General features: G+C 53.6%; 2 protein-coding genes across 2 annotated transcripts; both read left to right on the top strand.

Moving 5' to 3' along the window:
- Positions 1-33: 33 nt before the first annotated feature.
- On the top strand, positions 34-11,288 carry CSUI_001756 (nucleoside diphosphate; the record flags this gene model as incomplete). Its single annotated transcript, XM_068061961.1, has 18 exons — positions 34-102; positions 385-459; positions 960-1,156; positions 1,654-1,848; positions 2,633-2,873; positions 3,116-3,334; positions 3,811-4,151; positions 4,290-4,343; positions 4,595-4,719; positions 5,064-5,243; positions 5,584-5,865; positions 5,973-6,058; positions 6,419-6,710; positions 6,852-6,919; positions 8,600-8,679; positions 9,178-9,287; positions 10,506-10,599; positions 11,073-11,288. The coding sequence occupies 15 exons, from the start codon at positions 34-36 to the stop codon at positions 8,606-8,608; spliced, it is 2,433 nt and encodes an 810-aa protein (XP_067926057.1). The 3' UTR covers positions 8,609-8,679; positions 9,178-9,287; positions 10,506-10,599; positions 11,073-11,288.
- A 1,503-nt stretch (positions 11,289-12,791) lies between these two features.
- CSUI_001757 (mgc78790 related) lies at positions 12,792-13,861 on the top strand (the record flags this gene model as incomplete). The annotated part of the gene is made up of 3 exons (XM_068061962.1): positions 12,792-12,861; positions 13,195-13,277; positions 13,700-13,861. Coding segments are annotated over 3 exons (315 nt in total), but the record flags the coding sequence as incomplete, so codon positions are not given.
- Positions 13,862-15,858: the final 1,997 nt, after the last annotated feature.

Below are 15,858 nucleotides of genomic sequence, written 5' to 3' on the forward strand. Positions count from 1 at the left end.
GCCCCCAATGTGCTTTTGAATCGAGACAGCAAAATGGCTGTCACGCATAGAGGAGATGGGTCTCTTCTGATCGTCCTGCCCGACGTTGTTCGAGCGGAAAAAGTACGGATCACATGGGGACAACGGCAACAAAGAAACCTACCTCCTGAACAGATGTCGTTCCTTGCAAAGTCTTTCGGGCGAGGAGGCGGGGGAACGAGCTTTACTAGGGGCGACGAGAGGGGACCTTGGCTGGGGCCGCACAGTGTGCCTACCTTCCCTTAACTTACCTTCCTGCGAAACTAGCTCAATCCGTAGCAGAGTGTGCCAAAGCCAAATCGAGCCACGCGATTTAACCGATCTTCCCCTGTCCTGCTCGTTCCCCTGTGCGTCTCGGTCCGACAGCTGCCGTCAGTAGTCGACGCCCTACTTGACCAGGATTTTGACATTATAAGGGAGAAAGAGTTCTGCTTCACCCACGTGAGTCAGCCGTGGTTGTTCGATCTTGTTCCAACGGTCTTGGAAATCATCAGAGAAGGGGTCCGCTCCACGTGTTCCGCTGCGTATATCCGTTGGCGTTCCTCTCGGTTTACCGCCTACGTCCAACCGAAGACACGGCTCACACCCTCCTGGGCTGTTTCGTCTAAAACGAGCAAGTACCCCTCGTAGCGTACACGGGGAGTCACATAAGGAGAACAGTGCGCCTGAGTCTCTCATGATAGAGAGGCATTCGCCGGGGTTTGCAGGACGACTGAAAGCGATGACCCAACCAGCATCCTTCGAGCCTTTCACTGTCTGGGTTGCAGCACGCTTTCTTCTTGCTTTTCGGCAGTAACAGACATGCCGGGGGTGCACACTAGAGGTCAACTTTCGGGAACAGCCGCGCAGAAGGCAGACGCCCCCGCGGGCCTTGAGTAATCTTGGAAAAGAGCGAGCCAGTCAATGCTTCTGCTCGGAATGTGAATGGGTTTCACATTCAGGAAGAAGCCGAGACATTTTTCCAGGAAACTCCTGCGAGCCAGGAGCGATCAGAATTTCTGGATCAAGTATGCTCCGGTTACGTCAGGCTCCAGGTGATACAGCACCCAAAGGGTCGCACTGCGGCCAGACTGAGAGAGTTTGTAGGGCCGGAGTCGCTGGAACAAGCCAAGGAAGCAGAGGCCGCGGGGAATACAAAGTAGGTCACTTTCAGCTAGGTGATCTTTTGCTAGCAGGCAGTCGGTGGCTCTGCCACTGCTTTCTCCTTCTGCGCCTGCTTCGCCGACACGCGGTAGTGTTTTCTCCCCTGTCCTGCCCTTGTGCAGTCTGCGGGCTCTTTTTGTCGAAAGCGAATCCTCCTTGGGATTCCACTGCAGTTCGTGCGACTGGGCCTTCCAACGCGAAGTGGAATTCTTCTTTCCTTGCTGTAAGTAACGGCGGACTGATACGATAGCAAGAGGTAGAGTGCTGTCACCAACCACAGTTGGCCCACACACCGGCTCTTCACCGCTGCCTGGCTCAACAAATGGAGCCTTCCACCGAACAAAGGCCCTCTTCTGAAGAATGAAAACACGTCAACACACCGCAGGGTGAGTGGCTGGGAGGACAGAGAGGTTTCATGACAAGAGTACGAGGCCTGTCGAGGCACGAGCCCCGGATACCCTGGTGCAGGGTGTTTGAGGAAAATCCATCCAGCGCGGGCGTATGCGTTCTGAGTCAACCGTTGTTCTCAGTGGACAAGTGCCCGGTGGAGAGGACGTTTGCGCTAATAAAGCCGGACGCCGTGGCGGCCGGTGTGTGTCAACAGATCGAGGACGAGATCCTTGATGCCGGTCTACTGATTATATGCCGAAAACACGTCCAAGTCACCGAAGCAACCTTTCAGGCGCTGTATGAAGAACACTCGAAACAGGTTAGCTGCAGCTGAGGCAGTCTCTTCACCATACAGAAACTCGGTAGCCCAAGCCAAAGGAGCACGCACTTCATCCCCCTCAACTGTTACTCTGTTGAGGGCGATACTCTTATCAAGCTAGTTACTCTGGCAGCGTGGCCTACAAGGATATTCTCCAGTTGTTGACTGTTCTCTACTCAAGGCGGCCGATTCTCTTACGGCCACGAACAGGTGGAGGTTCAGGGCAGTAGACAGAGTGACTACTGACAACGGGGGTTTCTCTGTCTGTGTTATCAACATACGCAGCCTTTCTTTGAAGAACTGCGGCAGCTCGTCACCGGACCGGATGGAGTAGGTATGACTGGAACGGTGTCCATTTCTGTTAGTCTTCAAAACATAGCTCAGAAAAACAGGAGACTGTCGCGGACACGGCTGTCGTCACCACATGTCGGTTGGCACTCCAGTCTTCTCAAGTGCCGTCGTTCGCTCGCGGAAGGACCCTCGTTCTCGCAGGTCTGTCCGGTGTGGTGGGGACCTTCTGCGTCACCGCTTCTCGGCGTCAAAATACGGACAGAGTTTCTGATAGCGTAGAATGCTCTTCCGGAAGTCGCTCGTACACAGGAGCAGGAGCAGAACAGCTCCCCAGTAGGTGGCAAACGAAAGTGAAAGCCGCGATCCGTTTGTAGGGAAGTGTGCTTTGTGGCTCACCACGGCGCAGCTTGTGGGGCTTTTGCTAGCTTCAGTTGGGTTTTAGAGCGCTGCGTGGAGTTGCTTACAAAGCAGGCTTCTTTCGCTGGTGTTTCACTCGCTTGGCTCGCGAAGTCTGATTGCCTGTCCAGTTGCAATGGTTCTTGAAGGGCGAGCAGCCATACGGAGGTGGCGGCTACTCTGTGGTCCAACTGACTCGAACTTCGCGAGACGTGTGGGAAAATGGACCCTCCGTGCTCGGTTCGGAACGGATTCTACAAGGAATGCTGTTGTAAGTTCCAAGCGTTGTGCCGGATGCATATCAGTTCCCAAAGGGGTTGGCTTACAGCACGAACCGCGGACTCGGCTGCGAACTGAAAGAGGTGGCATAGTTGCAGAGGGGCGGTGCTTCAGGGATAGGCTGGAGATTCGTGAGTATGGTATTGCTTATTCAGCCTCGACTGGTTATGTGCCCTAAAAAGCATCGGGGGTAGCTTAGCTGACTTGGTACATCACGTCCAATACTGCTGCTTAATTTTTCGGATCCGTCGACTGTTGGCTTTGGGTTGTGATGACTAGCACGGGTCCGACTGCGCCGAAAGAGTCGAGAGAGAAGCTTTTATCTTCTTCGACAATCATGATTTCGATCTCGAGAGAACCTTCGGCATTATCAAGCCAGAGGGAATGGAGGATTCCGTCAGGTGTGCTATTCTCGAGGAAATCAGAAACAACAGACTCCAGATCGTGAGCCAGAAAGAGGTGCTTCTAGAAAAAGAAAGAGTTTTGGATCTTTACCAGGTACGGAGAGATCCGCCGTCTCGTGCGCCACCAGGTGCAGGCTTCTCTTGAGGCTTGGTACGATGACAATGCAGACGTAAGAATGGATTTACAACCGAGCTAGAACTCGGTGCGCCCCGACTGGCGGGAAGAAGTAGTTGAGGACGGCTGAACTGGGCAGGAAGCTGGCAGAGCCACAAGCATGTTTGTGCGCTGAGGCTGCTACTGTGTAACAGTCATTCTTTGACCAGGATTGCCCTCACTCTTTCTAACATGGTGACGAGACACCAGCCACTGGAACCCTCTGCCTCGCAGGAAGGCAGAAAAGCCCACAGCGAGACGACGACGCACAAGAGAATAAGCCTCGCCGCAACAGCACTTGAAATTTGCCCATTTGCGGCCGTCCGTACATACTTCTGCGGAAGCCGAGTGCCTGGGAGGCAGCAGTCCAATCGTTAATAAGCTCTCCAGTCCCGCAACGTGCGGTGACCATTCAGGTACACAAGGACAAGCCTTACTTCAACGATCTCGTCCAGTACATGATGAGCCGCCCTGTAATGGTGCTCATCCTTATGCGGGTTGGCGCGGTTCGCGTCTGGACTGATATGGTTGGAAAAAGATCCGACATGGGTGCGGCGCCGCGAAAGAAGAGCTTGAGAGGTCGTTTCGCAACAGACAAGCTCCGCAACGTTGTCCATGCGTCGGACTCAGCTGTTTCGGCGGAGCAGTCCATTTCTTTCTTCTTCTCGGAGGTGCCACTGTACCCCGTGCCAACCACTGACTACACACACGACTACATTTTTTGCAAACGCGCCGCTTTTGGCAGACAAATTGAGCAGTAAGCTCGCGCCGATGTTTGACAAATGATGGCCCTGACAGAGCAGGCACAAAATTAAACATTTCTTGTCGCCGAAACACTGCATGTGCAGGAACAGTCGTGAATGCCTCCATGATTGTGGTGTGCTACTGTCCACAGCACCCCTCCGAGCCAGGATGGCGTGACTCCTACGCTTCAGCTGCTCATATCGAAGTAGGCATGAGCACAGAACGGCGGCACACCACAAGTCTCACATAGGGGGAGGAAGTAGGGATCTGGCCTCTTAGTCAAGGCGATGCTTCGCCCCTTTTCCAACCCGCTCCCAAAGCGCCAGGATGCTACAGAGGGCAATAGGGCCGCGTTGCCACAATCCGCCGCGCCCGTACAGATTTTCTGTTGCGATACTTTTCTTGGGTCATCTGGCTGCGCTCCACTGAACTTTTGCCGTTTTCGCTGAATTCTAGAGGTCTCGAGGAGATGTGCGCTGTGAAGCCTCTTGGCCTTGATGCGATCTCGTGGTTAGCCGACTGGCTGGAAAGAAACTCAGCAAAACCAGAAGACGCCCCCCGGCTTGCCGTCGAGCCCCCCGGTGAGAACTGTTCTGAGTTGTTTCTGCTGCCTCAGTGCGGCCGAACACCGAGAAACGCTACGTGACCGTTGTCACAGGCCAGACAAGCCCCGTCCTGCTCGGCCAGGACGGGGCTTGTCTGGACTGTTACAAGAGCTGTCGCGGCCGCAGAGGACAAGCACATGTCGACGTATCGAACCCAGAGCACTGCCAAGCAGCAGTTCATACCAGAAAGGGATACCTCGTACGGTGGCATCGAGCCTGGCCAGACGACACCGGAGTCGCCGTCGTGTGGTTGGCAGACAGGCGCCTCTGTCTTTCGCTGCTGTAACTGTTTCGCGTGTGCTCTTCATTTTTTTCCTCAGAACATTCAAAGAACAGGATCATCACCGTCGAGCCAGGGCAGCAGGCACCGCATATAATCTTAGACCCTCCAACGAACAGGCCATACACCTATGTTAGGCTTGTCGGTGGCCCCCTTTCTGGAAAGAAGACTCTGGCAAAAAAGATTGCTGAAGAGACAGGATATTGCAGTTTATCTTTCAGTATGTGACTCACCCCAAGCAAGCGTGACAACAGTACTGTTGGACTTCCATGGGAGGAGGAAGAGGGGCTACAGGCAACGGCTTTTGCCTCAACCAGCCGGGCTGCCCAGAGCATTCAGATGCGTGGATAACAACTCCGGCAGTGACCGAGACGCACACCGCTGGTCCAGGCTGATTCTCCCGCAGCATATGGCTAAGCAGTCGCAACAAGGAAGTATTTCCTGAGCACTGTTAGCACGGCGCCGGTCCAGACACGTTTATGTATGCGCTTACCCGCACGTGTCAGAAAGCACCTAATATGAACTGCCGTGTTGCCCGTTATGTTCTGCCGCCCCCACAGACGACCTTGCCAACAAAGAAATCGCCTCGAAGTCGGCAGTTGGGCAACTTCTTGAGCCGCTGATGCGTGGCAATCTGACACCGCCCCTAACGCTCCAGTCAAAAGTGTGGAAAAGGGCTTTTGCAGCAAAAGAAGCTGTGACCCGCTTTGTGGTCGCTGACCAGATATATACGCTCGAGCAGGCCGAGTATTTTGACAAAGAGCTCGGTCCTCCGGAGTTTACCATAGTTCTTGATTGCCCAAGAGAGGTCATCCTTTCCCGCGCGGAGATGACATCGGACGGTAAGCCTCCGTCGCGCGGACGGACTCCCCAGTTGTACTGTTTGCGTGTGGGGTAGTGTGTTTTTGCAATCCTCGAGAAACGCCTGCCAACTGTGGCTGTCGTTCAGATGACGTGACAGATCTAGAAGAACAAGTGAATAACAGTCTGGATCACGTCGCGGATATAAAGGCCCACTATCAGAGGATTGGGAAGGTACACGGCGACGACTATGTCCCAGTACTCACGTAAACAGGGTCGAATCTGCTGACTTCAGTCCAGGGGTGCACGTTTGGGACTAGAACCCGGAGAGGCTACAATGTGCCTATGAGCTGACGAGGCCTGGAAAGCACTCCTTTCTCCTGGATTGACGGGAAGATAGCTGTGACTACTACGGACCACAAGAAGAAGCCACACGGGGCTATACGAACCAGTAGAAAGCTGGCGTGTCAAAACCCCGTCAAGGAAGTGAAGAAGGGCACTTTTTTGGCTTACATTTTATTACGTCGCATCGTAGTACCGTACGTGGAACCTCTGTCTGCACCGTGTCTTGGGTGCGGGCACATGGTGGCGCAGGTGCAGGTAATCGACGCGAGTGCTTCCACCTCAGAGATATTCCAAGAGATTAGACACCTCTTTTTCCCAGCTGTGACTTACCTCTTTGCCCATCCTGGCATCGACGTAAATGAGATCACAACAAAGCTACAGGAGGGGTTTGGATTCAAGCATGTAGACGTTCGGAGCCTTCTACAAGAAAGCTCCCGGACGAATCCATCTCTCTACCAGACGCTTGCGTCGGGCGCCACTCCGGCAGCCTCTATCGTCTGCCCGCTCGTCATTGATAAGTTGAAGGAACTCAGAGCCGCCGGTGGGTCATCAGCCACGCTTAAGAATGGCATACATGAGAGAATCAGGGGGAATAATCCTCTCGAATGAGCAGCCAACCGAGAGACGGTGCCCTAGCGAGCCAGTGCTTACGCATCGGGATTGCTTCTGCCCGTGCCTGTAGGCCAGGACCACTTCTTGATCACCGAGTTCCCTCGTACCCTTAAGCAAATGAGATTTGTTGAGGAAAAAGTGAGTGAGCTAAACAGCGCACCAACAGTGTTGCCAGTGAAACCTCTCTGGGATTTCGGGCCAGTGGTGAAGATGGGAGTTTGCCTGTGAAACGGTACCCTTCGTGAGGAGGACCGCAAAGGCTTTCCCTGCCGACGGGTTAGCAGTAAAGACGGAAAGGGCTCAGGTAGCAAATTCTTCTCCTACTTTCAGGTCCCCTGTTCCGTCCGAGCAATTAGGATAGAGGCGTCAAAATCAACTCTCAAGGCTCTTGCAACCAGTCAGGTCACCCCACAGGCTCTCTCGCTGAAGGCGCGTGAGACTAAAACAAAAGCCTACCAGTCCCGAGACATGGCTGCTGTCTTTTCAAATCTGGAGGTAGGTTTCTACTGTCCGGGCTCTTACGCGGTCCCTTCGGGACCGCATGGAGAAGGAGGGCGCTTCCAATAGTCACCTACGAAGAAAAGAGACACCCAGCGCGTCGTCTGTCCCTTTTTCCATCAGGCAAGAGGTGCGCTCCAGACTATAAACTGCAGTTTCCTCAGGGAATGTCCGTTAGCCCAGACCGCATCAAGCACCAGCAGCCGACTTCTTGATCTTGTCTTGAAGATCTCCCGGCCTCGCATTACAGTTGTCGTCGGTCCTCTTGGATACGACACTGAAAGCCTTGGACTGACGCTATCCAGACTATGCAAGCACTCACTCTTCGCGGACTGCTCCAGGCTGGTTTCCTACGAGATAACCAATAAAACGCCCCTCGGCCAGCAGCTACAGGTACAGAGACTACAAGCCTCAACCGGCCGCCCAGCAGGAGCTCAAGGGATTAAAGTGGGGAATGCTGATTTTTCCCTGACACAAGGAGGAAACTTGAGCTCATGCGTGGTTCTTGCTGAACGCTTCTTGCCAGTCCAGATTACTAGGGGGACCTCTCCGGCTGGCGCGGGATACATTGCGGCCTGGTTATCACATTGCTCGGGGACCCTGCTTACATTACGCAGATAGCGCTGGCATCCTTTTTTATTCCCAGCGCCCGTTTTCCCTGTCTGTATAGACTAAAGTAGCTGCCACACACAAAATGGCTTGTAGTTTCACTACGAAGCCATCTCAAAAGTATGCTGTCCTGACAGTGAATTCTGTCTGCTTTCGCCCTTCAGAAGGAAGGGGGGGTTCGCCCATTACTAGCTGCTCTAAGGAAGCTCTTCACCGACACACGGAAATCATCAGCCGTCCTTGTCAACCTGCCGAGTTCATGGGGCGAGCAAGAATTCCACCAGCTCTCGGAACACCTGGATATTGACAGCGTTGTTCGTGTCCGGGGCTTTTCTCATTTGGGTCAGTCATCGCCCTAGCTCGGCCCAAGGTTAAGCTACAGAGAGAATGCTCATGACCTGGATTTGGGTCCCTGTCTTTTCGCGGCCACAGCAACCCGAGCTGTATCAACACGATGATCGTCCGGGACTGGGGCAGGATCCGGGTAGACTCCCGTGACCGTGTATTACTTGATTCGTAGCAATCAGGCTTTCACATCACCTGTCTAGTGCCACAATGGATACTCGGAGATATTCCTCCGCAGCTCTGCGAGTGAGAAAATCATGGCACCGAGAAGGCTACTGTGCGGTTTCTATACGGCAGCAAGCCTGAGCGGGGAAGCCAGCTTTCGCCTTAGTCTCGTGTGCGTCCCGATGCACTTTTTCTTTGCAGACACGGTAGCAGGTACAGAGAAAGATCCCCACGAGCATCTTCTCTTTGTAAAGACCCTCAGCAAATTCTTTGCAAGTCGGGTAAGGAGACATGCGAGGTACCCTTGCAGCCTGGCGCAATTTTCATGCCTTGGTTCCATCGGCTAGAAGCCTCATTCCGCGAAGGCGGGACAGCCCATGCGACGTGCGTGCAGCTGAAGGTCATAGAAGTTAAGGATAGGGACGATTCGACACCTGAAGACTTGGCGCGAGAAGTGATGAGGTACGTGGTGAAGGGACCCACTCCAAAAGCCCGGGCTAAATGGACACTTACAGTACGTCAGACCCTCCTCCTGGAAGCTGGTCAAGTGCTGCTTTTGCGTAGTTCGCCGTGCCTGAAGAAGGACGGCCCCTGCTTCCGGGAGACTCATTAGCTCTGGAGCGCCCGAGAAAGAGACATGATGCACCGTTCTTGACCACTTAACTTCAGGTGATTCTGTTCTCTTGTTTCCTTCTGCTGCGGAGTCAGAGGACTGTAAGCCACCTGGATTGAGCGTCGCGGATACTACACTCGCTCGGGTTGGGTCTTTTTTTTTGCAGGACGACGCTGCCAGAGGTGGTGGCGGTGGTTGCCCCCCCAGGAGTTCCTACAGAGCCGGTGGCGGAAGCCCTCGCGGAGACCTTCGGGTACAAGATCCTGCCGAACATGGGTGTGTTCGCACGCAGTTTTGCGCTCGCTTCCCACCTGGCAGGGACAGCGGCACTTCCAGGACACTCTACGTCTTCGGTTAACTGCTGACACCTTGTGATCCACGGGCGGTCAGTCCCTCGTGAACGCGAAGAGCAGACGCGCAGTGCTGAGTAGTGTGAGAGGCCGCCTAGGTGCTGACTAGTTCTACGGACGCCGAACGCCGTTTGGCTTTATTGCGCCCCGAAGCTCCCTTTCACTTCTTGCTGAGGCAGTCGCAGCACGCTGTTGCATAGAGGCTTGCACATCTGAAACCCCAGTGCCCCTACAACCATCTTGAGCGATACCCATCAACTAGGTTGTATATTCCGGTTTTTGAACTGCAGAGAACCTGCTGGAGTCTGTCAAGCAGACCACAAAAGCAACCGCCGCATCCAAGAAAGGGACGCAGACAATGGAAGACCCAGAGTTCATGGCATCTCTCCTTGCAAGGGCTCTAGCGGCAGACCCAGATATCCGCGGCTCTGGCTGCGTGCTCAGGGGATACCCACAAACGATGGACCAGGTGCACAGATCACACAATTTTCGTTAGGGGTGCGTGAACTGAGGACACAGCTTGCAAGTAGGGAACGTCCGACCTACAGGCAATCGCACACTCGTAATTGCCGGTCAGAGTCCCTGGCTGTGATCAACAAGTTTAGAGAAGACGCCTCACACAAGTTTACGAGAAACTTCCTCGAGGCAAGGTGCTCGCTGCCCGCCTCGCGCATCGCGCGCGGGGCCAAGACCGGCTGCAACATAGAGGAACAGTTTTTGCATTGTCATGTCGGCCTGGAAGAAGATCGCAGTATAGCAGTTGAGCCCTGTTGCGTGCTAGTTTTCCTGCAAGACGGACTTGCTCAAACCACTATGAACAGGGGCCTGCCTAAGCACTTTCTTCTTCCAGGCTCTAGCCTTCGTCAAGCACGGTGTCAAGCTTCGGAAGTACGTGCAAGTGACCATGAACCTCGAGGTACGGGCGGATTGAGTATGCATACTATCGCGCGGCTCACCGCGCTTCGGAAACATCTAGTGGATCGCGAAGGGGCGAAGTTGCAGCGGGATACTGAGAGAAAATCAGTGTTGCTACCGTGTGTCATGCGAAAAAAAAGGGAAAGCGTGTCGATTTCCCTCTGTGTTGCATCTCTTGCTTCCCCCGCGCCAGTCCCGCAGACGTGTCTGTTATGCCTCTGTTGTTCAGACAGTGCTAAACCGACTCCAAGACGATGAAGAGCAGGCAGGTGTTGACTTGGATGAGCTCGAGCAGGAGCTCAATGGCTACTACGTCAGAGAAGGTCGGCCCACTCACGACTGCTGCTCACACCGCTGCGCTCTAGTCGTGCGAGCTGCCACAATGTGCCAGGCAGCTTCCATCGTGGTCCCGCACTCAGTCCAGTGTAACTATGTCGGACTGGATATGTACAACGACCGACCGTTTGCGAGCACATCGGGAAACAGTCAGGGGCAGTTACATTACCGGACTGAGCCACGACATTAAGCAAAATGCGACGTGTAGGTGAGCCCGCTTCGGAACTCCTGAGAGGGCTGCAGCATTCCTGTGCACCGGCAGGACAGGGCTGTCCTAAAGGAGTCTGTGCTCGTTTACCGTCAGTTGAACAGCTACAGTGAACTGCAGGCAAGGCTAGTATAGCCGCTCTGACAGCGGTATATGGATTGCAGCAGAAGGTACGTGTCTGAACTAACGATCTACGCGCACGGTCCACCGGTGACCGGGCAGATTACAAGGGCGTTTCTGTTCTTTCCGCAGAGGCTCTGGGGCGCCACTTCGAAGAAAAGGATATGCTCATCAAGATCGATGGGACGGCTCTTTCCATGAAGGAAGCAGTGAAGAAGCAGTTCTCCCCTAGAGTCATTGTTTTCCCGAGTGCTCACTTGAGCCGTGAGCTTACCAAGGAACTGTGTGCACTCGTCGCAAAAAAACGACGGTGCATCGTCATTGACGCCGGCCAGTTGTACAACCCCGGTAAGAGTTCTTTGGATTCACGTCCAGGGCTGCACTCACGCCGTTCGTTCACCTCCGAACCTGCTGTCAGCCATGCCTGCGTGCTACCCGTCTGAGAGAGATGCAGTGGGGAGAAGCTCTTTGCATTCAGCTGGTGTATATCAGTGTCAGGTCTGCCTGTGACAAGTTTAGTCTTCAAGAAGCTCGTCATCTTTACAGCTGGTGGTTCTTCGTGACGGGGATAAAGAATGTGACAGTACTCACTGACGCCATGGACAGTTGTTCACTCAGACTCGGCGTCTTCCCTGGTGTGTTTTCGCGTCGTCATACGTATCCACTTCTGCTGAGTATGCGTCATCGGTTCGGAGACCAGGTATCTGAACAGAAGTTATGCTAAACTCCTCAAACGCTTTGTTCGCCTTCTCCTTGGACGCAGCTACTCAGAACAATTCCACTCCAAAGGAAGAAGTTTTCCAGGACCTGGTACGTCTTCGCAGTGAAGGCCCTGGGTCGCTCCGACAACACAAGCCGACACTTCTGCGCGCCTGGTTCCCGACTTAACGAAACTTTCCCGGCTTTGTTATTCATGATTTCGGACGTGTCGCGGGACGGACAATCTAGTTATGGGGTACTCTGTCGCAAGCAAAGAAACCCTGTACTCAGGTTCGCCGCACTCGTATCAGTAGTTGCATATCCCAATCCTTTCACCCCCAGGCTCGGTCTCAAGGCCGCCTCTTCTCAGTTCAGCCCGTCTGGCGGCGCTGTTCAAGGCATGCAATACGGAGTGGATCACCTATTCGCCTACCCGCAAAATACCGCTGCTTTTCTCTGCACTTCCCTCAGGCGGCCTTCGGCCACCGCGATATCGTCTCGCACCGTGCCCAGAACGCCGACGTCATGTCTTTAGTCGCAGCTGAACTTGACCGCCACTCGGCTAAAGACGTCCTCATATGCGGAGTTCCGTTTGCGGTATGTGAGGCTGGCCTCCGCAAAAGTGGTGGCGTTCCCTGACGTCGGCTTCGAATGGCTACCTTCTCGCGGGTAGAAAGTAACGACTCGAACGCCTGGTTTGGGTCCTACGCGGTAGGAGGCAGGTGGGAACCGAATTTCCGTTGCAGGGCCCTCACAGCACGGGTGCCCTGTTTAGCTCGACAGTGTCGCTGCGCTCCCTACCGTGATGTCCAAGCAATTGCTGCTCCAGCGAAGCTAACAGGGAACTCTTCGTCCCTACCGGGTTATGAGCAGCCGCGGATGAATGTCGTCACCCCACGCTCAGAGCTTGGGCCATTTCCGGAGACGGCAGGGGGAGGCATCTCACTGAACACGTACGACATAGGGCCAGCACATTGTCACACTGCGTGTACGCTGGAGTAAGAAGATACGCATGCCAGGTGAAGTGTTCCATGTTGAGCGGCAGTCACTCGTAAGGCCGCCAGAGTGCTTTAGCAGGGTCCCGCAATTGCAGACTAGTAACAGTAGTCGAGATTGAGGTTACGGGTCACGTGAGTTCTCCGATGTCTGCAGCCACTAGACCCAACCAGCTCTGGGGTTTTTGAGCAGCTCCTTCAGTTGAAACAAGTCTGCCAAATCCAAGGTACGGCTGGTTTGCGCTTATCATCGCATACATTCGCGAAGCTCAAGCGCCCACAACTGGTTTCTGACTGGTGCAGAAGGTACTGGTAGACGAAGTATGACATTGCACTGTGATCATATGCAAAAACGCGTCTCATAGAGGGATTAGAATTCAACAAACTAAACAGAACAAGTCGCTTCCATTCCCCGTTGTTGTAGTGCTGACAACAAGGGAAATGATTTGCTTCCTGTTCAAGTACAGTGGCTACTGGGCACACCCGCCGATGTTGAATCTAGATCACTGTTGCAACGTACGGAAGGGTCATTTCTTCGGTGTCTCCTCAACGTGTTGCAGGCCTTCTATTAGTGGACGTCCCGGCGTGCGCATTTCCAGAATTTGGTTGCTCCTCCCACCTTGTCAAAACCCTCGGTCTTTCGGTAGGTTTCAAAAAACGAACCGACTCTTCGTCAAAGAAAATTTGGACAAGCCAGCCTTTGCAGATGTGTGCAACTCGGCGGGCCATGAAGGCCACAGACACTCGTTCAGGAAGGAGTGCCTTCCACACGAGCTGTACTCTGCGATTGCTGAGGAGCCGAAATGGGACAGTCGACTTGTGCTGACCTGGATAGTGATCCACCGTTGGAAGTAGACTTCTTAGACTCAATAAAAAAGGAGCTGACGAGGGTCAGTCGGAGTTCCCCACAAGCTAGCCACGTTCAAAAGCGTGTCCGCCCATTTTGAATCTGTGCACCAGGATATCTTAGGCCCGGTGGAAACGAATGCTTTTCTGTTGCCCGTCGACTAGGACGAGTTTACAGATGTCAGTACCCGGTTCGCCTTGTTCGGTTGTTGACTTCAGACTGCTCAAGTTATCCAGCACGGGTACAGCATCAACGACCTTCTGCTTTCTACGCTGGAGGACAAGCTCAAAGACAAAATCCGAGTGACCGTGCATGTGAGCCTTTTCCTCTCCAAAACCATCGCAGTTTACACCTGCAGAACTTCTTACCCGGGTTTGTAGTTGCTGGGGAAGCCCAAGCCCACTTCGCTGTGAAGCACAGGCTTGCAGTTGATGACGTGACTGCCAACAGGCGGTACCGGCAGCGTCCTCTACCAGTGAGAAGAAACGAAGGGCCCCAGGCCGGCATGTGTAAGAGTGGTTGATCGGGAGTACGAATTTACACAATGCATGAACGCCCTGCACCCCGAGCCGTGTGCCTACAGTGTTCCTCGGCATCCGACAAAGTTAGACCGCAGAGGAAGAGGGTGCAGCTCTTGGGCTCCACTGTTGGTCCGGCTGGCAGAGAATCCAGTACGGCTGCCACCAACGGTCACTGCTAAGAGAGAGAGAGTTTGTCACTTTACTGAGTCTCCGCTGCTGTCTCTACAGAGTGGAAGCTCTCTCAAGGACATCAAAACTTCAGTTAAAGACCAGCTGCTCTCCGGAGGAACTGCGACCGCTGAGTCATGAGCTGAAGCACGTAGAACGACGCCACTTTGTTTCTGACACATTTTCTAACTGGTCGCCTTTCTCTGATTCTCTTCACACTGAAAAAGGTCCGGCGGAATAACGAGTTCACCGCTTGGGCTAACAGTGAGATCCCTGTGTATCTGATAATGATCGAGCCAATCTTGCATGCGGTGTTGTTCCACATACTCCGGTATTCGCGTGTCACCCAAACAACCTGTCAGGCCTCATCAACATTTCATCCGCGTTTGAGAGCTTCCGAGAACTGACGATAAAGACACCAGCTCAGTCGAGCATGGTGACTGTCCGATTCAAATTTGTATAACTTGCTGTGGCGGGAACTGGGAACCTGACACGGGTTCTATGAGAGACTCAGCCCGTCCTGCCGTTGCGAACCGTTTACCACGGCTCCTCTCTACTGCATGAGGGAAGACACGGCATACTATTGACGACAACGGGGGGGTGCAGGCTAGAGAAAAAAGGGAAGTTGTCGAATAACCTTGCGGCTCCAAAAGACAGCCACAGCACTCGCCTGTCGCTCACGCGTATCCTCTCACCTGATCTACCTAGTGAAGCGTATTTCACTCTGACCCCAAACCCCCAGCTATGACTATGACACTACTGTGTTTGTCCTTTTTCTGAGGAAGCCACACCGGAAAAATTGAGAAGCCAATCAATCAATTCATGGTCCTGTTCGGCTTCGCAGGACAACGAGGTGTAGCTATGACCGTGAAGCCTGGTGTTGTCCAGAGAAAGGTTGAAAAGCACTGCCATGGCACACAGAAAAGCACTGTAATGCCTCCACTCACGCTCCAGACAAATCACACATGCTTGCGCCAGAGCTGAATGAATTTGAAAAGAAGAGTTTGATTTCCTTGTGACATAGGGTCGTAGGCGCCCCAGTCACGCGCACATCCGTACGAATGAACTAGAGGTAATGAGAACATGAAAAAACCATGAAACCTTCGAGAGGACCTCTTACTCCTGAAAACGTTTACAGACAAGGGAAAGCAAGAAGTGTCTACCCCCAGGAAACGGAAGTCGCTTGTTTCTCTATGCCGTACCTGGCCGCCCAACCTGAAATATGAAGTCCCATATATCAAGACAGGAGCGCCAACCTCTATACACGGTTAAGATATACGTATACATATGTATGTAGGTATGAGCGGATCATGTCTATGCAGCCTACGCCATCTTGGGTCAAGACACATCAAGGTATACCTTAGGCGACTCCCCAGTAAAACCCACCTCCTCCGCATGCGCCTCGATTTTGAAATCAGTNNGTTCCCTTGGGCTGCGCATGCATTGTTCCTACGGCCGACAAAACCGTGACACGGCTCGAGCGTGAAGAATCTACCTGTCTCTCTGCCTATGTATCCACGAGTCAGCACTTCAAATGGGAATCTCGGCGACCTTCGCAACCCGCCTCCACCCCTCTAACAAAATCAACATTCTTCTTCCTCAAAGTCTGTTTAGGAAAGCAGCAGGACAGCGCTGTGCAGACAGCTCAATACCAAAGCAAGCTACAACAAGTGAACACATCCCCCCCC

The sequence above is a fragment of the Cystoisospora suis genome, assembly GCF_002600585.1.
Source record: "Cystoisospora suis strain Wien I chromosome Unknown contig_705, whole genome shotgun sequence".
Classification (NCBI taxonomy): Eukaryota; Apicomplexa; class Conoidasida; order Eucoccidiorida; family Sarcocystidae; genus Cystoisospora; species Cystoisospora suis.